Raw genomic sequence first — 26958 nt, forward strand, 5'->3', positions numbered from 1 at the left:
CAAAACCACACACAGAGTAATGGCGTCAGAAAGGCAAAGCAAAGGCACAAAGTTGAAGGTTTTGCTTTTAATTTTTTTTCCATTGCATACATTCCTCAGTTTCCTCCTCCTCTCCAATAATTATGTTTGTACGTATCTATTAAAATTAAGAAGAATGTTGTCCCGCTGACTACAATTTTTTGGTTGTTGCTGTTGATCTGCATTTATCTTGGCACGCCTCCCGTTGTTCTCATCTGGCTTTTTATCTTTCTGTCGCCCGCATTAAAAAGTAAACAGGGACAGTGTCATAGATCTCTTGTGATGGAAAGCGTGCGTGACAGTGAACTCTGGACTTCTGCAGATGTCCTCAATGAGCTGCGTTTGAAGTGCTTCACTCATTAACCACGTGCGGTTGTGTAGTCACATCAAGAAGACGACTTTGTGACGGCAGCGCCGGAAAACGTCTGTCTGTATCTGAGGAGCCATTTTGTCAAAGAGGGGGAGATAAAAAGTAAAACAGGATAAACAAAAATGAAACGAACCTGTGATGTTCTGCTCCAACATTTGATTATGTGTGTTCATTTTCTATGCGCAAGTTTGTTCTCAAAGTCTTCCGCAGTAATTACAGTGTCAGTTTAACGCTGTTTTGCAAAGCTATAATTGCTGCAACGGGATCCCACTGGACTGTGACAGAAAACAGAACGAAGAATAGAATATAAGGGACGCTTATAGGGATGCAAAAGAGAGAGTGAAAGAAAGAAAAACTAAAACTGGACCACTAAAAAGGTCCGGTCCATAAGAAGTCAATTTGGACATGGCCTTTACACAACGCAGCCCATTTCTTAACTCTTCTCACTTTTAATTCCAACGTCGGGTATTTTGGAGATTACTCGTCCTAATTAACTGGGACCATCTGTAACGGAGAGTTCATTTTTTCAATTGCGAGGAGCAGAAGGACTAATAGTCACAAAGTTAAAGCCCATGAAGAAGGCATTCCCAATAAACAGCGGTCAGCAGGCTAATTGGAAACGCATTGTCTTGCCTCAAGCTTAGCTGAATCTCATCAGCTCGCCCATTGCTTTACTATTCTGCTGTCTCATTTGGAAGAACACAGAAACGATTGGTTTGGTCCTTAAATAGTTTTCAGCCCAGAGGATATTCTTCTGAATTTGAGGGCCTAATAGGGAACAGCAGAGTGATGCACCCTGCTGAAACGTTCTTCCAATTATCAGCTTTGTTATGTTTTCGTAATGTGTGACGGCAATGCAAACTTTTTGACTCCTTGATGGCAGCAGCCATCCCCAGCAGGATGCAGCCTGACACAGACACACACACAAAAACATGAAGAACAGCACAAAGTGTTGACCTGGCCTCCAAATTCACTAGATCCTAAACTGATCAAGTATCTGTGGGATGATCCACAGAGCCCCCTCCCCTCAACCCATAGGACCCAAAGGCCCCCACTAACAACATTCTGTTACCAGACACCACAGGACACCCTCAGAAGACCCATGTCCATTCTCTGATGAGTCACAACTGTTTTGGAGGCTCAAGGGAGACATACACAATATTAGGAAGGTGATGTTATGCCTCATCAGTGTATTGTCTTTCTTACACAAAGAGGATATTAGCAGCAGACTAAAGTTATGTGAAAAATTAACACACGATGGTTTGTGAATGTACTGAAGTACCCACACAAAAAAAAAACAATACTCATTGCCAATCTGTTCTTTGATAAATGCATAAAGTTATGAGGCAGCTGTCAGGATAGAGACAGTCACAGTAATTTAAAAAAGTGATCCTGCACTTGGTTAAAATTCACAGAACATGTTTGCCAAATGCTGTTAAAAAGCAACTTTGGTCTCATTAGTAAAAAATAAAAGTGTTCTGATTGCACGTAATTGTAATTTGCCGCAAACTGCATATTATTTCCATACAAATTAGTGTGATTCTCTGTAATTGATGTTGCTAATCAAAATGAGAAAAAAACAAAAATGTTCTCAAAATACAGATGTAAACTGAGTTTATTTTTTATGAAATAAAGCACTTTCAACAGAATGATTAAACTCTGCATGTGAATTAGACTTTTCAAACAACAATGGCAGAGTTATTTAGGTTCTAGTTAGATGAATGCACCAAATGTGTGCGATTTCAGCACACTGTTTGTCCTCTTCGTTATCAGCAATGTCGGAGATGTTAAGAGTTACTATGTTGTTTTTTAATTATTTTGATCAAAGTAATTGTGCTACTGGGTGCTTTTGAATGTCAAAGGTGGATATGCATCAAATTAGACAGTAAAGAAAAGTATTCAGTGGTTTAAAAAAAAAAAAAAAAGGCAGCCTCCTATAAAGTGAAGTGTTTCTGTATCTTTCTATATCAGCACCTGTCCACAAAACAAAGCACAGCTAGGATGAAACAACAACCTGCTGCCCCTGCCAGTGTGGAGAAATCTTTATATCCTCAATGAGAGACTCAAACTACGATATCGCTCAGCTGTGCCTTTATAGATCTATGAGAGCCTTGAAACCAAGACACTTTGGGTGCCGTGTTGTCTACAGATGTCCAAGACTGGCTAACGGACTATTATTTCTCTGGACGGCATGCACTCAACTGTGCTGTCTGTTCTCCAAGAGCCCCAAGACACAGTTTGTTAAAGCAGCTGTGCTTAACTCCTTCCCACCTGAATGAGTCCAAATTCATTCACAATGATTCTGCCCCATTGCACACAAAGGCATCAATTTCCTCCTGGGAGACGCTTGTGTGTTGCCGAAAGAGGGGAAGCTTAACTACGGAAACTGATCCCATTCACACTGTTCTCTCCATCAAAAACGTATCAAAGCTCCATGACATGAAGCACATTACCTTTGCGGAGATGGATAACAGGTGACAGGATTTGGCTGTGACTAATGCTTATCCTTACCAAATCTACCGGCGGTACATGCCGACTTGTTTTTCACCGTGCCTAGCACCCCTATCTCTGGATCAGACAGTGATTAAAGCCTGTGAAGGCATATCACATGTATATGTAGTGTGTGATTCATGTCTTTCACTCCATTCCCCATCACTTATGTCAAGTATCTGACAAAGATGCTGAGAAACCATAGCAAATGGCATGATGGGTTACATATTAATGACATTTCCAACTGCATATTATTTAAACGACCATGTTCTGGACATTAAACTGCCCTGGAACACTCACTTCTTCCATTCTTTTAATGTAAACGGATCCTAATGATGTTAAAGTGAGGTTGATTAGTGATAATGGAACATAAAGAAACTGTGTGTGTGGGGTGTGTGTGTGTGGGTGTGTGTGTGTGTGTGGAAACAGCAGACTCGTGGCCTTGTGGGTGATAATTAGCACTTGAATCTCACTAATGACTTAATAGAAATCAGCAACCTTTACGCACAGCCATGCAAGCACACACTCACACAGCAAAGAGCAGCCTCGCAGTGACTCCGAGTCGGTGTTTGTGCGAGTTGCTAGCCCCTCATTAATACCTATTTTGGTGAATGCTGAGAAAGCTCTGCAGCTTTCTCTTTGTAATTGCTTCACCGCACACACGCGCTCGCACACACATGAACACACTCCTATTAGTTCCTCTAATTGAAAGGCAATTAAGCCTCAGGTTTCGTGGTGTGAGCTAAACGCCCGGTGTCTGTTTTCAGCACTGCTCTGTTTTTAAGCTTTTAACAGACCACAAAGAGCCGGCCACCGAAACAAGACACCCAAAGTGAACTTTAATACACTCACTCTCTGACAGTCTTTATGCTTTTCAGTTTTCTGTGTCCCTCTCTGTAGTCTTCTGTTGCCTCCATATGATTATCGCGCTAACTATACTGAGCGATGACAATAACCTTCTCATCAACGTTTTCTGGTGGACAGTTTCCAACCCCACGCATTTGCGTATTTAGAAAAAAATGATTTATGGTTAAATGTTTGCAACATCTCCAAAGCTTGTGTAAAATTCATTTGACAGTTGGACTGAAAGCATGAACACACTGTTTATTTCTGGTGGTTGTTTTTCTCTCGCTCTCCCTCTTTCCTCGTACTCTCGAGTTGTTTCATCTCATTCATATCGCATCTTATCAAATCTGTCCTTGTGGAACATGTCACTTCAAGGAGCCAGACATTACACAAAAAAAAAATAAAAAAAAAAAATAAAAATCACAGTCCATAGCTTTCGCATCTACCGCAGAGCAGCTTGGGGATTTGTTTTGGAGAGTCGGAGTGGATTTTTACAGTAACTGAAAATCTCATTTTAAACCTCCCATGACCCCCTTTTCTCATCCCAGCATGAGCGTGGTAAAAAAATATATCACATCTGGTTCGGATAGCGTGTAGGGTTACAGAGGTCCAGTGGTTACAGTTTGGTCCTGGCATTAGCCAACTGTTGTGTGTTTGTGGTGTTTTTAAGTGCGTCTCCTCAGAGGAGAACTTAAACCCATACTGGTTAATTTACTGTAAATCGCTATGGCTAAGAGCAGTTCTGGGATCAGAAAAGTGGGGCCTCGTAACATCTTGAAGCAATGATCTTGAAGCAGTGTAATGCCACAATATTAGTCATCTATCATAAAAAAGGTCACTGTTTACCATCCGATTAAAAACAAAAGAAGGAAACAATATGAATCTAAACCAAATAAAACCTAAAATAGTTCAGCTTCAAATAAATCCTAGTTTAAAATCATGTCTGGTCTGTGTTTGCAGCACACCAGTGTCTGCTGCATGCCAGACACACTACCACGCAAAATGACGCAAGTGTGGTGAGAACCAACAATGATACAGTGCAAATGAGAACACAGAAGGGACAAGCGTCACCTTCAGGCTGTGCTGTGGGAGCAAACAACACGTCCTACATCCACTTCTGTTTTTGGTCGGCCACTTAGCTAATTCAGACATAATCCTTTAGCGTCGTGGCTCGGGGACGCTTCATGTTCATCGTCAACCGTGCGAAACACAAACACAAACTTGCCTAATGCGTGTCAGAATCTGAAATGTGTAAAGATGGCAGCTGTGATGTGTTAAAACTATAATTATAATGTCAAAAATTCATGAGTTTGTCGTGCTAAGCATCTTTTTGTGGATAGCTTACAATTCCCCCAAACAACACATGGCAATAGACTAAATAATAAAAACTGTCTGTCGGTAGATGAAGCTGAAAGGAGATTCAAAATCAAATCAATGTTTAAACGGCCTTCTCCAATGTGGAAAAAAAGGGATGCATTTGTATACGTTGCTCACACAAAGTACAGTGAGACCATTGTTTGCCTTCACCTGCCTGACGCAGGCAATATGTGGAGACTGAGGGGAACAAAGCATGGAGACACACACAGTCAACTACATACACAATCACACACCACCGTGTGCCGAGGCAGACAGGCATATATATCACATTCACACATGAATGAATCACCTTTATTACGACTGACCCCTAGAGAGGGAAGGGGAGAGGGAAAGTTTGAGCAGAGAGAGAGAAAAAAGCGGGGTCAACTTTCTGAATGGTTCCCAGGCATTTTCCAATGTTATTTTAATGGCGGCTGTTGGAGGTTTGGCTCATGCAGGGGAGAAAGAAATGCAGTTCAGAGAAAGACGCCAGCGCAAGGAAAATAGAAGAGTGAGGGCTAGATAGAGGCCGTGGTAGAAAGAGGGAGAGTGGAACATTGTTTAAGGGTGACGTAATAAGTCTAAGACAGAGACAAAGAATGATCAAAAACTCTAGCCCTGTGCTGACCTGTCCAATAATCCTGGGGCATGTCTGAATTTTTAGTCATCAAAATCTACAGATAGTAGTATCACACCTTGTTGCAAATTAAGTTTTGAAGAGGCAGATTCAGTTAAGCAACAAACTTGTCAACTTGTTCTTACTCACACAACACGTTTCAGACTTCAGCTTTAACTGCAGAAGTTAAATCATGAGCTTGGCTGAAGAGAAACTGTCTACAATCTCCCACAGTTGGTGGAATTTTTCTGTGCGACTGGTTCCAGTTCCGGAGATCCTCACTATTGGGCAGCCATTACAGCTAGTCCAGAGAAAGAAAAAGAAAGAATGCATGGTTTGCCTATTCAAGAAACTTTCACTCCAGTCCCAGATCTGATCTACTTCAGTGAGTGACTGCTAATCATCCATTATCCAAATTCTAATGGACTTTGGAGTAAAGGAAATACGTAAATTTGTGTTTTCAGGGAAAAATACAGGATGGATGAATCACTCACAGACTAATAAGAATATGTCAGACAGAGGGGGAGGTCACTCCGACTTTAACCTGACCTCTGTGTGACACACACACTCACCGTGAGTCTACCGCTACCTTCTAATGCTGGCCAATGAATCACAGCTGCCTACTAAAACACAAACTCGCTCGGAACCCAAGGGAATAGTGCATATGCATCCACACACGGCATTCACTCGTCTAATGTGACTCTAGAGTCACGTATTCAGACGGAGGAAGTGGTCTGACCAAAAGGCATGCTCGCCCTGGGGAGTCATTATCTCCGTCTGATTCTGGGTTTTTGTGTATTACTGCCTCGCTATGTGTAGCTCCGTCAGCCCTTCAAGACATAGGAGAGATTTTAGACAAAGAAAGCAGGACTGGAAGATTTCACCCAAAATCTATAACAATGTTAATATTAGCATTTACCATGACACTGATAATGTATTTCTAGTTAACATTTTCATTCACAAACAGAGTTTGATGGACTTGGACCCCAACTAATACTTGTTTAACATTCAGTGGTAGGAGAACTTTGCTTTTAACAAAGATTGTTTTATTGTCACAGAAACTATGGCTCAGATATGTAGAGGAAAATCAGGATACTGAGGAAAATTTCCTTTTGACTTATTTTACTAGTTAAATACAGCAGGCACTTAATTTGACACATAAATGACAGAATGCAAGGCTGTTCATAGATTCTGCATTGCAGATGTCAGCTCATTGTACAACAAGTTCTCACCAGAGTCTATAATTGTCTCTTGCTGGTGTTGTTTCTAAGACTACTTTGAAGTTTTGCCTCACTCTCTGTTTGGTTTCAAAAATGGTTTCACCCGAAAGTGACAACTTCCAAATGTATTCCTGATTTGTTGCTTTTTATTGTCTGATTATACATTGTTGGGCAACTCTGAATTTGGCAGAAAATTGCAAAAAAGCAAAAGACAGACAATATCAGCTCTATGCTCAAATGTGTCTCTAATTTTAGTTTTACTTGTGCACGCTTTTGAGTAAATTGGACATCTTATTAAAGGTTGCCTTTACATATTTATATCTGGTCAAGTGCAGTTACACAAGTGCAAAGTAGAGTGAAATTGTTCTACTTTTTTATAGTCTAATGGCTAAGATTGAAAGGAACTTAAAAACAACGTGGGACTCAGTACTAAAACTTGACAGGGACCAAACATTCCTGTTCTGGTAAAAGTGTTAAATCAGATGTTTAGAAATCCAGCCGGCAAAACTTACGAGCTCCCACTGGAGATTCAGTCTCCTTCAGTCTTCTATCCCCTAGATCTTGGCATCATTTAATTCCTTCATTGTTCTCATTAAATTTATTTTACAACATGCTCATATGCCAAGACTTTTCATTAATTTTCTCTTGAGGCATTTCTTTGAGATTCATCTGGAGTTTCTTGTAATGAGCCAGCAGTTTTTTTTTGGTTTTTTTGTTTTTTTGTTTTTTTGCTTTGCAGCTCAGGACTGTTGATGGACACCTCGAGTTGTACGGATCAAATTCAGTCTCACTACTGCTGAATCATTCACTGCAGAGAAGCCTGACTCATCATCTGCACAGTTGTCAGAGTGCTGTTTAACACATCGAACTGATTTAACAAAAAAAAATGAGCTGTCCATCCCACAATGTATATGTCTGTCTAACTGTATTAAAGCTAATCGGTTTAACCGTTTAAGGAGTCAGATGCATTTGTTAAATTTATCACTTTTATTAAGGTGAATTTGTGCATGGTATATGTTTTATTAAACTGTAACTGTTTTGGTTGTTCTTTTTATCACTGACTGAACTGCTTTCTATTCTGTTCTTTTTTAAGGCTCTTTGACTGGGAGACAGAAAGTGCATTTCAAGAACAAATCGTGAAAGGGAAAAGGAAAGGAAGAAAGACAATAAGGTGTCAAGTCGGTGATGAATATCGGCAGCAACAGGCTCCATCTCAGCTAATGAACTAGGAAGTTCATCAACAACATTTTGTCAGAAAAAACATTATACCACCTCAGTGGGAGCGGAGCTCCACTGAGAGGAACCAGAGAGTAGCGGGCAGACAGAAGTGCACGGTTGCTCAGTTTGGGCAAGATGGCGATGCAGACGATGAAGCGGCAGGGCCCTGGTCTGCTGAGAGTCTGCTTGGTGTTGTTGGGAATTTCTGTACTCTGTAGCGTTGCATTAGGAACCAGAAAAGGAAATGCTTCTTTGGATCAAAAGGCTCACAGAAACAGACATCCAGGTATGGAAAAAAGGTGTCTTTATCATTTGAACATGTGTCATGTAATGTAGATATTATTTTTTTTCTTCTAATTCTGGACAAATTATACAGCCAAAATCTGTAAGTGACATGCTAAAAGCAGTTTCACTCTAAACAGTTAAAACTGTCCAACATAATTTGTCCTTTTTATTGTATTTTTATGTTTATAAACTGATCATTATCCCTTGCATTCATTTTTACTCTTTGTAACTTTGTGAGTCTCTCTGTATTTCAGAGATCGGCAGTCCATTATTGGCAGTCAATACAGAGTTGCACCATCATACAAGATGTTAAGCAACAATTAACATCAGCAAACTTATTTTCTTTTCTTTGTTATGTTCCATTTAAACTGACTTGTCAATGAGATCCCTTAAGGCAAAGTCCTACCGAAGCAAAACACAGGGCCCCAATGAGTGGCTGCAGACACTCTGTAGCCTAGCTAAAAAGCTCAGTTGTAACAGATTGAGCTGCGATGGTGTGCGAAGCAGTATTGAATGGCATGAGTTTGTTGCTTTCCCAGACATTGGGAGTTAGGAATTATTTCTCACCAAGAGTTGGACACCATCTGTGTGTCCGTGTACTTTTTAAATTATGAATTATAAAGATGTGGATAACAGCAGATCTCTGTACGCAGCCTCTAATTTTTTTTTAACAAGCTGTTTTACTGCTGCATGCCCCGTCTGTGCGGGCATGCAGTGCACGCAGTGTGTGTAGTCACAAGTTTTGGGCTGACCGTGCATGGACATCTACAGAGGGTTGTGCATGGTTGTACTGTCATTTTTATTATTTACTGAGTTCCTTCCATCGAACACCCTTCAGTTAGAGGGGTTCAAACATGACTGCTGCCGTTAGCCATTGAGCAGCTGCACAGCATCAAACTGAGGTTAAGTCGGTTGGGATTTAAACCAGTGACCCACAATTCAAAAACAGGCCTCTCTGACCACGAGGTTACTGATTTCCAGCCACTTTTGACTTCAGTCTCCTGAAAATAATTACTTAGAAAATGACCTACAGTTGAGGTGATAATTCATTCATCCAAGACAGAGTGAACTAAATGAGGATTTTGCTTCTAACCATGTAAAATGTATTTGTGCTTGTAGGTCACTTGTCACTACATAAACACAAACAGAGGGCGGGGAAGGAAGGGCAGGTACTCCACAGGTCCAAACGAGGATGGGTCTGGAATCAGTTCTTCGTCATTGAGGAGTACACTGGACCTGACCCGGTTCTGGTGGGCAGGGTGAGTATAAAGTTGTGTGATATATTAAGGACCTCTATGTTCTTTCCAGTCAAACTGAATTGGTAGGGGGATAACTGCTTAACTAATAGCCACACTGCAGTCCTGTGACTGTCATTGCGGGGTAATACAAGGTGACAGTAAACTCCACCAGGATTTAAATGTGCTTTTCGATTTATCAAGGAGAGAGAGGCAGAAAAAGGGAGAGGTCATGTTCACGTTCAAGGGTGAAGATGATTAGTGGTCCTCCTCCACAACAACACCATCACTCAAACTGAACAGCGGCTTTCACAACATACAACAAATGATGTTTACAATGCGTCATATTTCACAGTCTAGGGGCTGTAAAGGAAGAACACGAGTTTAATTGAATGTTGAACATTTTTCACCGTTTTATGACAATATTTTAAATCTCTTACTTATTAGTGTTTGCCTGTCAAATACAGAATATTTCTAGCCTGCCTGTCTCAGACTTCCAGTCCCTTTAGTTTGTAGACTAGAGCAATAGAAACCCCAGGTGACATCTTCCTGGCAGCCAGTCTACTGTATGTCTTCCAGTTTTGCTTTTCGACCAGACTACCTCCCTCACCGTGGAACTTTCAGCTCTCTTTCTTTTTAAGTTACACACAATCTGAAATCCAGATGTTGGTCCAACATGTCCATTTAACTCTTTACTGTGCTTGTGTTTTGTCTCACTTTGTCCTTCAGCTCCACTCAGATGTAGACTCAGGCGATGGTAACATCAAGTACATCCTGTCCGGCGAAGGCGCAGGAACAATCTTTGTGATTGATGACAAGACGGGCAACATCCACGCCACAAAAACCCTGGACCGAGAGGAGCAGGCCCAGTACACTTTAACAGCCCAGGCTGTGGACAGGGACACTAATAAGCCTCTGGAGCCGCCGTCAGAGTTTATAGTGAAAGTTCAGGACATCAATGATAATCCTCCTGAGTTTCTACATGGGCCGTACTATGCCAGGGTGCCTGAGATGTCCAATGTTGGTAAGTAGTGAAAGAAAGGGTTAAAAACAACTTACACTGTGACTGAAATGTACATTGTGTGCTTGTGCTAAAATTTGTAAGAAGTTTGGTTTCAGTATTAATAGTAGTTCATAATGATATAGATAAGCTTTGAGCAAACTGAATATATCCATATAATGATCAGCAGGGTGTTTTGTTTCTGCATAAAATATGATGACAATGGTTCAAAAGAGTCCATCAAAATCAATATTTAGCAGATTTTGAGCAGTCTCCATTTTACATTGAGTGACATTTGTAAATGAAGCCACTGATGGAGTTCATTGTGGGTGTTGTTTGTCTGCTAAACAGCCTTCTTCATACATTATTAATAATTCCTGAAATGTGAACACAGGAAGTGTGACAGAGAAGTGGCTGATCAGAAAACACTGACACATTCTGCTCCTGCAAAGCTGTTCCCCTTTTGTCTTATACGGAAAAACTTTGATCCAACATAAGCAGAAGTAGGGAAATAATTAGCACAAGGTTGGCATGGGCAAGAGCCCCTGCTATCTCCTTAGATTTTCTTTCCAAAATAGTATGTAGTCATGCAGTTTCAGCCCCTCTGGGCTGACCTGATATGAACCACACTTGCAGCAGTGCTGCTTGAATCTGTGAAAGCCAGAGAAACCCCTTGTTTGAAAGGACTGGACTTCCAAAGAAAGACGCTCTGAAAAGACTGAGGGAGTTCTGTTTAGGCCTTTTTCCACCCCTCCACTTTATAAGCTGAACCCTGAATACCGAAGTCTGGCAAAAATGGGCCTCCAGCTGCCATCAAATGTAACCACAGAAATGAAACAGAGAGCTGTAATTTTACTAAATAGCATCCATGTTCCCTCATGGATACCACAGTTAAAATGGCTAGAAAAGGCCTTCCTGTTTCAAATTAGAATTTATCAGGTACACTCAAGGCCACATTGAGACCAGGGCTGAAAGAGACTTGATTACAGTTTTCGGCAATACCCAGTGGATTTGGTGTGGAGTAGGACAGCGGTGTTCACGTTGCTGCAACTGGAAACAGAAATATCCAAATAGCATATGTGGAACTGAGTAGATTGTAAAGTAGCATCCCATTGCAAAGATGCAGCCACACAGTTTTAGACCCACAGGCTAGTTCCAGTTAATCCTGTACCACTCACTGGAAAGAGATGTAACAGTGTCAGCGTGGCAAACACTAAGAGTAGTACAAAGTTTATGCACAAATGTCAATCTCACTGTGGCTCCTCAGTCCTGATTTATACAAAGGAGGAGGTTCAAACCAGATTTATCTGTGCAAAGGAGAAGAGAGATGCAGAAGGCGAATAAGGTTTCAAACAATAACGAAGCCGCAAGTTAGACAGACTAAGTTCTGTCTTTTGTTGTCTGGATTTTACAGTCACAGTCTGCATTTTGATTTTAGCAAATAATGCAGTGAATCAGTTGTTTGGTGACAGAGAATAAAAATGTAAAACCTCACAGAATACGCATAGAAACTTCTGGAAACTGAATTGCAGCTCGAACATTCACTGCCTGCCGTGGTTTAAATGAAGCCATTACTTGCTTCGCCTATGGTGGTGATGACACATCTGTAAAGCATTGCTAATGTTTCCTCTTTAGTAGGCAGTGCACGGATGGTCATAAGAATCGAGATCGGGGAAAGAAGCACAGAGCACAGAGAGTAATTTTGTGAATTTTTGAGTAAGTTCATTTTATGAGCTGTGTCACATCCGAAAAAGGAAATTTCAACAATTATGCAAAGTTAATAGAATATATTTCGCACTTCTGCAAATTTAATTGACTTGGCCTCTTTGCTCAGCTTAACAGTGTCAAGTACAGTTAACAGAGATTTACTGGAAGAAGATGCTGTTGGCTGAAAACATCGTATATTAAAATTTTCTTTTTTTTTTTTTTTTTTTTTTTTTTAGGTGAACTAAGATTAACTGCCATGTTTTCAGCTCAGCAAGCATGCATTTTTCAGATTATCCAATGAGTTTTAAAAGATTTTCATAAATCCAGGGGTTGATGAACTCTGTCAGCGCATAAAAGACATTTAATGTTTTATTTAAAATATGAAAATCAGTGAAATTGGAGACCGGATGTTTCCAGCAGACAATGATGAAATGTAGAGAAATAACAGAGGAGACCAGCCTCACAGGGGCCACTCAGTTTCAGTGTCTGAGAGAAAGGCGAGTGTTTTTCATTTCCTTTCCCATCCAGTTGGTGCAGGCAGGTGAATCGGCACACACTGTGTGACAAGCTTGTTTGTCAAACCATTCCGGAACCGAATCACTGAGGTAGAGCCTCCTCCTGACTTGTCTGTCATGTCTGTGTGTCTGTAGGTACGTCAGTGATGCAGGTGACAGCTACAGATGCTGATGACCCTACCTACGGCAACAGTGCCAGACTGGTGTACAGCATTCTCCAAGGACAACCGTATTTTTCTGTGGAGTCTCAGACAGGTGAGGCTGAGAAAAAAAACCTGCCCTGGGTCTATAATCATCTACAACAGACTCATAGGCCTTGCTCCTAGACTGAGGCAGTATCATACATACAGAAGACTACACACATTGACAAGTGTACAAGATTAATGAAAACTAATCACCACTTCAAAATAAATCTGAACTTGTTTCTCTGCAACAGGCTCAAAAAGTCAAATCTTCTTGTTTTACAGAAATTAAATATGTAAAAAACAAAACTCAATAATATGACTTAATTTCATAGCCTTAACTGATGTGTCTACCAGGCCTCTTGTGAAAACATCTTGTTGCTCAGACCAACCTAAAAACCTACTGCTTTCACCAACATTTCTTTCTGCCAACATCTTCTACCACTCTCCGTGTAAAAAGATAAGAACGCCCTGCTGCGGGGATCATGTAACAGCACATCCTTTCCGCTGAAATTGGTGAGGAAAAGAAGGCGCTGCTGTAAAAAGAGGTCCCCAGAGGACATTGAGCCTGGTCCCTGCAGAACCCAGGCCTAATATTTGAGTTTGCATTAAAAGAAGAAATTGGATGTAAGGAGAGAGGTTAGGGCAGACACAGAGCTATGTAAGGTCAGAGAGAGCGAAGAGGAACTGAGAGCGAGAGGTCTGGGTAGAGAGGGGGAGAAAAATTGGTTAGTTGAGTGAGTTCGTGGAAAGAGAGTAGTCGGGGCACAGAGAGGGAGAGAGATTTGGGAAGAGTAAATCTGGCTAATCAAACCAGTGTTGGGTATTTGACTGGCTCAAATCCATAGCTCACATTTCTAATTGGTTTGGAGATTATCAGCTTTTCATGCTGTCACACGCACGCACGCGCGCACACACACACCGACACATATGCGCACACACTTGGCATAATATGACAGCAGAAAGCCTCCCTGACACTGCAGCGAGGCATGTGGAGAAAGAAAGCGAGAGATGGAAAGAGAGTGGCGGGTGATGAATTAAACAGAGAGAAAAGATTACTGGGGCTTGAAATAGATAAAAATAAGACTTCACAAATGCTCTACTAGAATTTGTAGTTATATGAATGGTGAATGATGATGTGTTTTCATCCAGAAAGGAGTTTTTCTGAGATAAGTGTCTACGCCTACTCTTAGCAAAGCGAATCAATAGTTTTTGCTCAGCAAGAGAACCTTGAAAAACAAAATGAGGTTTTTGAAATATTAACGTGTGAAATTCAATGAGCACAAAATTCTTAAAATAACTTTTTGTGAGGACATACTTTAGATTTATAATGGTTAATGTAACACACTGCTTGTGCGCATAACCATATAAATGTGTAGACAGACAGAGAACATGTATGTGTACATTCTACTTGTATAAACTATCAAGAATACATTATGTCAGAATAAAACACATTACTCAAGTAATTTAGCTGTTCACACAGAAGAAAGGTCAGCCGGCTTAAAACAAGAAGTAAAATGTAATTTGAACATAAATTTGATACCATGTCTTTCTGCTCAGGTATAATTCGGACTGCCTTGCCAAACATGGACCGCGAGGCACGCGAGGAGTATGACGTCGTCATCCAGGCCAAAGACATGGGCGGCCACATGGGTGGGCTGTCAGGCACCACCGCGGTTAAAATCACTCTCACAGACGTCAACGACAACCCTCCAAAATTCCCGCAGAGTAAGTAAACGCCTGCACTGTCTTTATCTGTCTATCTATTATATCTTATGTCATTTTCTTAAGGGGTGGCATTTCCATGAGAGGTGGGAAACACTCAGACCTTTTACCATCAGCCACACTGCAGTCAGTCTGGTCTCCCGGGGAGCACCTGCTTATATTCTCTGCACTTTTTCTGTGCTGTGTGTGTGTGTGTGTGTGTGGCATAACCCTGAAAACATGTCACTTGTCTGCAATATAGAACCTTATGAAGTCGCTGTAGGAGGCACAAAAGATGTCTGAAAAAAATCAATTATTAAAGGTTCCTTACTGAGCTCCTGCTGTGTCCTCAGGCAACTGTGTACCTAGGTGTGTATTTTGGAGGTGGACAAAATTTTTTCCTTGGGACATTTGTTGAATTACTGATATGCTGAGCAATAAAAAGTAGTCGCATGGAGTTGATGTTAAAGAGGAAGTAAGACAGAGGGACATTCAAAGCGAATACTTATTTTCGGAATGAAAAACTTATTTTCCTTCCCATTTTTACTTCCCAAAATATGAGTAATCTACTGGCAGTGTTGGTATTCACAGGCCTTCATCAGTTGTGTGGACGTTGCTAATATTTCATGCAGTTGTGTGAGAATGCTACACAGTATATACAGTGCTCAGACACTGACATTAACTGACAGGAGAAGTAAATAACATTGACCACAGGACACCCTCAGAAGGCCCATGTCCATTCTCTGATGAGTCACATCTGTTGTCACAATATTAGGAAGGTAGTCATAATGTTATGCCTGATCGGTGCATTGTCTCTCTTTATACAGAGAGGATGTTAGCAGCAGGTTACATTTGAGTGACGATGAGGCAGACTTTTATCTTCTGTGGTGTTATGTCTGATCGGTGTGTGGCTGAACATCTTCCTGTCTCCGTTTTTTGTTTCTTCTGCACTGTTCCCTCCCCTCCTGCAGCTCTGAGCGGCGGGGACCGCTGCCAGAGATTCAGCAGAGTAGCTGCACGAATGGATGGAGAGAAAAGGGGGGGGAGAAAGGAAGAGAAGAGGGATCAGGATTTAGCCTGTGGAGAAGCTGAATAGGCAGGAAGAGGGACAGAGAAACACGAGCAGAGGCAGTGATGGAGAGGATGTAAAAGACAGGGAGATGCAGAAAGAGCTAGAGAGAGAATGTCAAAAGCACCACTCAAGTTTGTGTTTGGTCCGCCAGTCAACAGTGTTTCACTAACTTCCAATGAAAAGCTAAACTCAAATGGACATTTTGTGGGAATTTAGCCATTTTGTTCAAAAGGCAAGACTTGTTTTTCTAAAGTAGGTTGTCCTCAGGAAGTTTCCGTGCTCACACATCCACATTTGTTTATAGTTCCATGTAGTCTCAAACAATGTCAGACAGCATAAAGTTGAAACACATGTTAAAGTCAGGTCAATTAGAGCCCAGATCATTAAGTGGTTGACGGATAAACGCAGGTTTCTTAGTAACTGACTGCAGTCCTTCAGCAGCACATCCTAACCTTTGATAAACTTCTCACTTTTCAAACCAATGACTTCACCAGCCGCATCAAGGCGCTTCATAAATCACTGGAACATTTTCCTCATCAAACCCGAATTCTCCTTCTCCTCCTGGAAATAATAAGGCCATGAAAAATGTTAAACAAGAAGACTCCAATCACAGACATAACCACATCCATAAAAATGGTGTTTGTTTCTCTGACATTGTAAGAAGTCAATAAGGATGTGCTCTCTAACCACAGGCCGCCATTTCGGTTCCGATATCCAAAATGGACATAAAACATTTTGAAAAAGCCAGAAAGTAGGTCCAAACATGATCAGTCGTGTTTACAAAGCACCTTCTTGCTCTACTTCTAAATAACGCGTGCAACACAGGCTGTTTACATCTGTGATGCAAGATAAGACACCAAACAGCAATATGTTGTGGTATTGGGCATCTTTGTTAAAAAAAAAGAAAAAAGTAAAGTAGAAGCAGCACAACCACCTGCAAGAAATGTCTCCCAGATGGTGTGAATGAGGACAGTGATTACTTATTTAGTAGTCGACAGAGTGAGGGAGGGCAGAAAAAAAAAAGAAATGGGAAATTAGATTAGCGAGTCAGGAAAGTAAGTCAGAGAAAAGACAAAACAAAGTAGATCATATGTAAAAAAACAAAGGTGGAAACAGACCAAATGATAATACATATACTGTATCAGGCACTGCTCGACTCCCTTTCAGTTCACCGTATTTTTTCTTTCACTCCCAGGCTTGATCTCTCCACTTCTCTGTTTTCCTCACAGACTTTCTGTCCCTGTAATTCTCCCCCTTTTCACCTCATTATCGAGCATCGTTCGTTTGCCACCCCAAAAATCCATCGCAGCACAGACGGCAGCAGGAGCAGAAAAAAAAAGTCAAATAACAAGTGATTGTTCTTTAACTCTCTTTGACTTCAGTCTTTATTGGGCTGAGATGACACAGACGTTTCTGTTAAATACTGCTAATACATCAGGCGCAGTGTGTCACAGCCCGCTCTGTCATTCTTGTTCAAACATGAAGAACAAAGCAGATAACGAAAGGCATATGAAGCTACGCAACGTCTTTCGCTTGATGTCTACAGCCTTTAGTTTGCACATGGCGTTTACCTTTACTGTCTGTTATCATATAGCAAACCAGAAACAATCAACTGCATACTCTGAGGGGATCTTGAAAATGAAATCTCTCTTAGAATTTTAATTTCAAGTTTAGCAAGAGACGTTTGAATAACAACAGCAGACTCGCCTTTATGAGCTCCAGGTGTCTTCAGAGGATTTTGAGAATTAGTTTATTGCTTCTAACCAAAGCCATGAAGAATCATATTCACTCTTTGTCTATATGATAAAGCATCGAAGTCACATCAAAGTAAGAGAAGGGAATTAAAAAGTAATATAAGTTTTTTTTGTTCTAAATTTCGGGATCTAAGGACAGGACTCTTTATTGTTGTGTTGCTGTTTATGTGAGCTTCTCATTCCAGGATTAGACTTCCAGTGAGTGAATACAACGATTATTTATGTGTGAGGAATACAGCAACTCATGATTCTCTCACCGTCACATATTCACTTCTTCATATAAAGCAACTGCACAAATATAAATCTTGTTTTGGTATGGTGAATTAACGGGCATTTTGCAATGACAACATCAGTGAAACTCACATTTACTTTCACTGTGGACTTTGAATCGAAATGTACATTTCCTGTACGTGCTGTGCTTGATTTTCGCCTGCAGTCAGGTACGCCACGCTGTCTGTGTGTTCTGTCATACAATGTTTAAATCAACTGCCAGAAGCCATTGAAGTTAAGCTACTTAGGAAAAGCAAGAATAGAATGACAAGAGAGGAGACGGAGGAAAGGGGCAAAGGGATGAAATGGGCTTTTAGCCAGAAAGGGAAAGAAAAATAGGAGGAGAAAAAGGAGAGACGGGCCTGAGAGAAATAGGGCGATAGGGGGGAGGAGAGGTGAGGATGAATGAAGAGATTCAGAAAAGGGAGGGAAAGGTTTTAGAAAAAGAAAGCCAAACAGCATGAAGAGGCGTTTAAAAGGCAGAGAAAGGAATGAAAACGAAAGCTGGAGGGGAGGAATTTGGTGAGGATCGATAGATTAGAGAAAGTAAAGAGGGCGGCGGGAGGGATTGGGCCTGGACGGATCGAGTCCGGCGAAGCGTCCTGCTCTTCCACTTGCATTCGCTCTGGAACCGCACGACCGCATGAATTTCACGATTCGCAAGACTGTCACACCTGGACGAGCAGGATAAACATGCTAATGGCGTACAAGCCGTAAAATGATGAGTTCACTCGATGAGCAGCAGCCAAATCAGAGGGAAGGAAGACGGAAGGCGGGACTGGTAAAGGACTAGCAAGAGTGAAGAAATATTTAGGAAAATGTGCAGAATTCAAAGGAGAGAGAATTATTTTATGATAGAATTAGATGAAATGGGGAGGAATGGTTTGGGGAGGACTGAGGGGAGGAGTCTGAAAGAACACATGAAGAAGGATAAAAGAAGGGAGAGTGCAGACATATGGTCCTACTGCTCTCATTCTGAAAAACCAGGTGTCTGCTCCCTCACACACACCTGACACTATAGGGGATATTAATATCCTTTGGGCCATATGAGACAGATGGTATGGTTCATGTTAATCTCTCGCTGCCCTCCAAAACTGACCCTGCCTCAGATAGTAAACACAGTGGCAGCCGGCCAGGAATTCTCTGAAGACTCTGAAGAGTGCTGAATACTAAAGCAACCTGTGACCAGAAGTTGACACTAGCATCACCATCTAAGTACATTTTCTGCCTTTATTTTTCCTGTCCCAGGTGTGTACTCCATGTCTGTGTTAGAGGATAAAGTACCAGGAGAGGAGGTGGGCCGTCTTAAGGCGAAGGACCCCGACCTCGAGGATAATGGACTGGTGAACTACCGCTTAATAGATGGAGATGGAATGAGCATGTTTGAACTGACCACTGACTCCCGGACCAGAGAGGCTGTTATTAAACTGAAGAAGGTAAGGGATGACGGAAAGAGACTTGGGGGAAGTTGGACCACCATCACTGGCATGTGGCAGAGCTTTTGATCTCTACCATCTACTACTACTTGATTTCTTTTCTACGCTAGTCAGTGTGGCTCTGTGTTCCCCCAGCTATTCACTAACCGCATATGTTGGTGCTGAGCGGAGTGTGTACTCTTTTTGGAGCAGTTCTTCTAAAAATAATGCAAGAACAATACTGGGAAAGTGAACCAAAAATAGTAAAGTTGTGGGTTGGGCAGCTAAACAAAATGAAACTCACAATAAAGCTCTGTTTAGTGGAGAGGAACGGCAGCTGTGGGTGTTGGTTCTCTTTTAGCACATCACTGCAAAGGAGCCTGGAAACTGTTTCTGTATTGTGACTTGATAGACTGTTATTAGAGGAGCATTGATCATGAAATAGTCATTACAATGTAGCTGACATTTCACAATAACAACGAGCTTCACAGATGGAGAAAGCAGCTGTAAAGATGCTTGCGGTGCTGTTGCTCCTGTGGTCATAATTATTGAGTATACAAAAAGTTCAATGAAATGAGGGGGTTTCTGGCAAAATATGGCAATCTCTTATGGAAACTATGCGTGCGTCATCGCCCGCTTTTTCAATTTGCCAGCACAGAAATGTAGTCAAGACAGCATTTTTTTCTATAGACAAAGCAGTTTACAGTTAGCCTCAGCTGGCCCTGATTTAAGGTGGTGTCCTTATTTCTGTGTTGATGTAATGCATCAAAAAAAGAAAAGAAAAAAGGGACAAGCAAGAGAAAAACATCAAGCAGTAAGGAGGGCGACTTGAAGCAGCAGGAAGATTTTGCTCTGTTCCTTCCCTGACGACCCTCATCTCTCTCATTGCGTTTGATATGAACACCAAGTTCCGCTGTTGTGCGTGCGTGCGTGTGAGAGTGCATTAACTTTCACGCTTCCCCGGGCCACAGAGCTCATCTTCTCCACAGTGACTGTAACCCACACGTGAGCACGCGCACCACGACTGTAGCTCGCAGTGATCCAGCTCGGCACACACAATTACTTTTTCTCCCCCTTTCTCCTCTCTCCTCTATCTGTGTGCCTCTAAAGCGGGCACACAACCACCACGTCATTCTCCCAAACACACACGGTCAGGCCCTCCATCTCAAACACACACACAGTGCTCAGACACTCATTCACTTCTTCTTCTTTTCTCAGACACGCATGCACACAAACACACACAGGCGCTCTGTTGTGTGTGTTGCTGCAGGTCAGGATTATGAGCTGAATCTTTCAGTGAGCTGTGGTAGCCAGCTTTACCCTCCAGGGCCGTCCAACCTCCGAGTCCCTCAGTTAAAAAATAATAACATTTATAGTCGCGCTACCAATGTGTGAGGTAAAATAAGAATGAAATATGCAACGAAGTCTCTTTTTTGAATGGCTGTTTAAGAAGTGAAATGAAGAGCTTTTGTAGAAGTATTTTAGGTCTGTCAGATGTTCAGCCCATATAATGGCACAGAAGGGCCCACAACTTCTTAAAGTTTCCAAACCCACGCCGTATTCAGTCAAAGACTTGACATTCAAGCATGTAATTATGTGCTTAAATGATGTATGATGGCAGTGGTGGTAAGTTGAATTTCCTGCCCAGACAGCAGTGACGTAGCTCAAAAGAGCAGCCAGCCTTAACCCACGGTTGGTTTTTACTGATGCTGTGGGAAAATCTCAGTCTGAATTAATCGATACAAGTCTGTTTCATGTTCTGTTTTTTTTTTTTCTTCCTCCAAATTGCCTGCATGAGCAGTTCCTTTGCAACTCAGTATTACAGCATGGCATTAAGAGTGCTGGTGTTAAAGACTCAGTTCCCACTTATGTCACCAGATTTAAGCAGGGAAATGAGAGAGTGAAAATGAGTGATGCTCCCTTCGCCTCTCTCAACAACTACATTTTGTGCACCCTAGAGCCAGGCGGCTAACCAATAACCGGAATAAGCCAACTTTCGGTAGATTTAAAGGGGTACTGAAATGCAGATTGTCAATATTTTTTCCCTCCCGTCTCTTCTTGTGTGTAACATATAGAATATACAGCCTTTTATGCGGAATCTCACAAAGAGGTTGACAGACGGCACAATGTAAATGAGCTAATTAACAAAACAGGGCATCAAATCAAATTAATGAGAGCAACTGACTACATTAAAATGGGGCAATATGTATGAATGTATGCATGCGTTTGGCTTCAAACCAGCTGAAGGCAGAATACCGCTTCAGAAATGCTAAATGGATATGTGGACATTTTATGCCCAATTCAATACAGATAAAAGCATACAAGACCTGTCACACACCACCTTTTTGCCTGTGATCCCCGTGTCTCTTGGAATAATAGCGTGACTCTACTTTAACGTGTGCGAGCACAGAATGAGAGATTCTTTGCTACTCTCAATCTGATGATGGCATCACTACTTGTGAGTGTGCACACCAGTTTTGTGTTTATGTGTGTGAGATTATTGGGTCTTGATGCCTCTCGGGGGAAATCAAAACCTTTTGCCTCCTGAAGGCAGCGGCACACACAATTAAAGGCCAAACACGCACGCACAAGAGCACACGGACAGTGTCGCACCTAAACACAATTTCAAATCAGCATGAGGAGTAGCCTTCACTAATCTCCATTCTCTCACTCTCATCCTCACAAACACGCACACACACACACAGGGATGAGCTTTAATCATCTATTCTCTTTCAACTGTGTCCTGACGAAAGCCGTCCACAGAATATTAAGGAGCTGCGTGTATGTTTGTGTGTGTTAGCGAAAGCAATGAGGAGAAGGAGGGGCGTTATTGTGAATATTATTATTATCTCACAGTGATTACAGAGAGAGAGAGAGAGAGAGAGAGAGAGAGAGAGAGAGAGAGAGAGAATAAGGGTATGATGAAAAGGGTGAAATGAAAGAACTGGGTCACATCTATTCTACTACTACAGTACCTGTCCTCACTGCGTTAAACACCTTCACTGACGCCACCGCCACACAGTCGGGCGCTACTGCGGCTGCATGCATGCATGTGGAACAATCCATTGGAAGCACCGAATGGACGAAGCCCGCTGCGCTGTCTGTGATCCAACATGGAGGTTTCACCTGCTGGCCTCCATGTTGGATCATAGGCAGCACAGCAGGCTTCATCCATTCAGTGCTTCCATCTCAATCATACGCAGAAGCGCACGCCTCCAATACATAATTAAGGATAATCATGTCAATCAGCAGCTTCCAACCATAATATTTGGTATCGCTAGGCTTGGTCGGCATCCAGTTTGTCAAACTCACAAATCTCTAGTAGCTTTACTCTGCTTTTAACACTTCACACTGGGCTCACGAGCGCTCTCTTCTCCCACGGGGATTTCATTAAGTGATGGCAGCCTTGAAATAAAAAGATCAAGCTTGCTCCTGGGACTGTGCCAGTGCATCATCTCCATACCAGCTGGAGAAAACTGGTGGCAGGAGAAAGTGGTTATTATCTTGGTTTATAAAACGGCACCGATACCCAAGAGAGTTACTTACTATGATTATGGCTACAACGGGGTTACAGATGAATTTGCAGCCAAGTTTAAGTTGGCAATGCACAAGCAGCAAGCAGCTCAGAGCAGAGGGCAGCACTTACTGTACACTATGACTGCCAACACATTTGTTGACTTAAAGTTTCCCCACAGTTGTATAATACTCAGTACATAAGGAAAATCCGTAGAAAGATTCATTAGACGCATACCATCAAGCAGACTGTTGGCTGGGGGTCATCTCTTTACAACTGCTGTGTTTTTTTTTTTTCTTTCTGTGACTGAATGGAAATGTGATGCCTGTGGAAAATGTGTTTGGCAACGAATGGGATACCTCAAAGCACACGCTCAAATAAATTCAATATCAAGGCTATCACAAGTCAGTGAGTTTCTCCCAATATAAAGTAAGTGACTGAAGCTCCGTGCAACATGAGTGAACTGAATCTCAGGGTTTTACACTGACCTACTAGTGATATTGAAATTCCATGCCAGGGATTTTAAATGATAATGTATTCTTAATTTGCATGTCTCTTTGCAGACTTCTCTTCTTCTGGTCTCAGACCTGAGCTTCATCTCCCACCTTGTTACTGAAATCACTTTTTATTCCGTCTTATCATGAGATGTCCCAAACTCCCAAACCTCATCGTGGCTCATTAGAGACTCATCTGATGATGAAAACAGCCAGAAAATGCACAGCCACATGATTCCTCCTGTCCCCCAAAATAATCCTATTGTGTTATATTATGCAATACAAACTACCTTTAAGCTAAAGTCACTATTTGGGTTCGTCTTTGTTTTGCTGGGCTTTAATAGTAGTGGTGGACGTATAACTCGTGATATGCTTCTTCTCATTCATGTAGCAACAGCTCCCCCTACCAGAAATCAATTATACAGCACCTTAATGTAGTCCACAGAGCCAACACGAGCCTCGGCAGGAGACATATGGAGGATTTTCCTCAGAATGCAAATGTCATTTCACAGAGAATAGTCAAATTACCATTTGAATGTGTTTATTTGCTGTTGATATTCTACATAAAAAGTAATTAAATGATTTCTCTGTCTCATCTCTGTCTCCATCTCAGCCGGTGGACTTTGAGACGAAAAGGTCGTACACTTTAAAGGTGGAGGGATCCAACCCACATATTGACCCTCAGTTCCTCGCTTGGGGGCCCTACAAGGATGAAGCCACAATAAAGGTATGAAGATTATGTGTGTATTTAAGTGTTTACTGTGATGTGAGGAGAACGGGCATACCATTTGATTGTGTCCACAGGGTGTTTATGAAGACACGAGGAGCAGAGCTTGCACTGTGTTTCATAAGACAAATATCACAGAAACCCTTGAGCAGTTTGGTTTTGTGTATTTGTGTGTGTGTAGATATCAGTGGAGGATGCAGATGAGCCTCCTGTTTTTGTAGCTCCCAGTTACACTTTTGAGGTAGAGGAGAACGCGCCTCAAGGCACCACGGTGGGACGAGTTCATGCCAAGGACACTGATGTTGCCAACAACCCTGTCAGGTAACACAGGCACCCATGATATGTACTCCAACACAAATAGATTCAGTTAGATTCAGTAGCGGTGGAAGACTTTTATTTTTCACACAATAACTTTTTGGTTTCTTCAGATACACTGAACAAACAGTATGACTCAGAAACTTGGCTTTCCTCTCAGAATGAGCAAACAGATTTAAGATTCAACATAGTTTATGTCAAAGTCTAGGTGTTGTGTTTTAATGGAGACTGAAGGATAATCTCTATAAATCTCTTAATCCTAATGTGTAAAACCATTGTAACCGTCTCCATTTCCTTTCCAGGTACATGATTCCTCGGTACACAGACGTAGAGCAGTTCTTCAGCATAAACGCAGAAGACGGCATGATTACCACAACAAGACCACTGGACAGAGAAGCACAGGCCTGGCATAATATATCTGTATCAGCCACAGAGATAGGTACGTACACAAGTTCACACACACTTGTGAATCTAGAGTGATCGTAAGAGAACTGGAGCTGAATATGAGGATTTTTTTTTTGTCTGTTTTATTTTTTTGTTTTAACAAACACTTCTAATTATCATCAGTACATTCAATCCTATCACGTTTGAATGTGAAGTGACACAAAGACTGTGAGGCTGCCAGTGCCAAGTTACTTATTTTCACCCGTTCCAGGAGTGCAATTACCTAAGGAGCTACATTCTGCCTTTTTTTGTTGTTGTGTAATGCGTGCCACTAAGATAATATACAGTATGTACTGATGTTGGATGGTCAGGAAAAGTCAGACGTTGACGTAAAGATGGAAAAATACCAGATAACCACTAGGTTGTACATTTACTGGAATCCCAAGCCCAAACTGTCAATCTGCAGTCCAGGACACAGTCAGTGACATCTTATGTATAGACTTTAAGAGGATTCAAGCTGCTGTCTTTTATTTTTTCTCCCGCTGGGTGAGGGTGAATTTAACACTTTTGCCGTGACTAGCTGCTTAGATCTTGGTAAACTAATACATTTTCAGCCAGAAGAGATTGACTTTGTGGTATTGCTTTTGCTAAGTGCAACTGGTGTTGCATTCGTGTGCAGTTTGTTCATGTGGCATCTTATGTTGTTTTCATGTGACTCTTTGACAAAAATAGAAACAAACACATCTGCTGTGTAGACTTTGCTGTTAATACGATGGATGTTAGTTCTGTTAAGTGTATTCACAAAATGTGTGGCAAGGAAGAAGCAGACAAAAAACAGATTCACTATAATACAACGTGGAGTCAAACAGCTGCGGAGGCACTACCAAGATGGTAACTGTTAAATTAAAGCAAACTGTGGAAATGAATTAACTGTTAATTTACTGAATGTGTGAATTGTTTACAACACAAAGTTGGTAGATGCTCAGTGACACAGACAACACACACCTAAACGCTGCTTGAGTGAGAGAAAAGTGAAAATAGCGGAAGCAACACTAAAACTTTTAACTCCCACCTCCACCCCAAACACTCTTACTAACTATACAGAGGGTTGAGGGAGAAAAGGGGGGGAATGCCAGTCAACACACAGGCCCTCCAGAGCCTTCTCTCCCTGGCTTCAGCCCCACACGCCATCCCGCAAGCCACAGTGGCCCCACCCTAGCATTCGGTGGTTGGGGCTCAAACTAGCAGAGAGCCGCGTGGTTTCCCTGTGGCGTGCTAGACGCCAGACGGACAGATGGAAACGGGCTTGCCGCCCACAAAGCTAGGACCATTGCAGGCTACGCTAACCACTTACAGACCCTGGGAAGCTAAATAAATGCCTTGTAATGACAGGGTAGCAGAAAAATCACACCGACTAGAATTGCAAATATGTAAGTCAGTACGGCGCAGAAATGGATTCTTTCTTTATTAAAGATGAAAAGATCTGAATTTGAATTAGTATTCTGGATGAATGTGAATGTTGTGTTTCCTATGTCTATTTTAGTTGTTAAGACATCATTCTGTCTGCAGCACATTTCTTCTTCATTTGAATCTCCAGCGGGGATAACTTGACATTTGTTCCGTTTGCATATCAAAATGGTTTTGGTACGTGTGGGAGCTGCCACTGACTGCGTGGCAGACTGACTGCATTTTTCTTTTTCTTTTTTTTTTTGGATGTCTCGGAAACTCATGTCTATAATTTTTGCAAATCAAAATAACAAATAGCTGGTTGAGTGGCTGACTGATTGACAGGCAATCTTGCTGGAAAATATTCAGAGTTAGCTTTGTGTTCAGTTAGTGCCAAACATGGATTAGAATACGGGCACGCAGACAATCACAAATACATTCAAGCACAAATGACATTCTGTCTTTAATGACTTTGACACTGCGTTGAATTTATTCTACGCAGCAGAATATTGATGGTTTCTCCCTACACTGTGTGCCTGCAGGAGGTCACCACCAGGACACCAAAGTGCGTGTTAACATCAAAGTGAAAGATGTCAATGACAATCCCCCAGAGTTTGCGACCAACAACGAAGTCTTTATGTGTGAAACCGTCGCACCAGGAAAGGTACGGCTGTCGGCGTGAGTGTGTGAACACATGCCTGCTTATGAAAAATGCCTGTACATGCATGTGTTTGCTGAGATTATGGTAAAAAGGACATTTAGCCAGTAACAGTATTTCATATTGATGTGTTGCCTTCTGATTTGT

At 41.7% G+C, this 26958-nt stretch overlaps 1 protein-coding gene across 2 annotated transcripts in view; it reads left to right on the forward strand.

Annotated features, from left to right (window-relative positions):
* The window catches only part of cdh11 (cadherin 11, type 2, OB-cadherin (osteoblast)), an 80981-nt gene that overhangs the window by 47624 nt on the left and 6399 nt on the right, over positions 1 to 26958 (forward strand). For both annotated transcript variants that reach the window (XM_084561265.1, XM_084561266.1), the window contains exons 3-12: positions 8010 to 8420; positions 9539 to 9678; positions 10384 to 10678; positions 13012 to 13131; positions 14619 to 14786; positions 19107 to 19294; positions 23895 to 24008; positions 24190 to 24329; positions 24626 to 24762; positions 26696 to 26817. In XM_084561265.1, the coding sequence (XP_084417391.1) occupies positions 8270 to 8420; positions 9539 to 9678; positions 10384 to 10678; positions 13012 to 13131; positions 14619 to 14786; positions 19107 to 19294; positions 23895 to 24008; positions 24190 to 24329; positions 24626 to 24762; positions 26696 to 26817 (1575 nt within the window). In that variant the 5' untranslated portion in view covers positions 8010 to 8269. The remainder of the gene's footprint in view (positions 1 to 8009; positions 8421 to 9538; positions 9679 to 10383; positions 10679 to 13011; positions 13132 to 14618; positions 14787 to 19106; positions 19295 to 23894; positions 24009 to 24189; positions 24330 to 24625; positions 24763 to 26695; positions 26818 to 26958) is intronic.

This window comes from Chelon labrosus, assembly GCF_963514085.1.
Source record: "Chelon labrosus genome assembly, chromosome: 15".
NCBI classification, from domain to species: domain Eukaryota; kingdom Metazoa; phylum Chordata; class Actinopteri; order Mugiliformes; family Mugilidae; genus Chelon; species Chelon labrosus.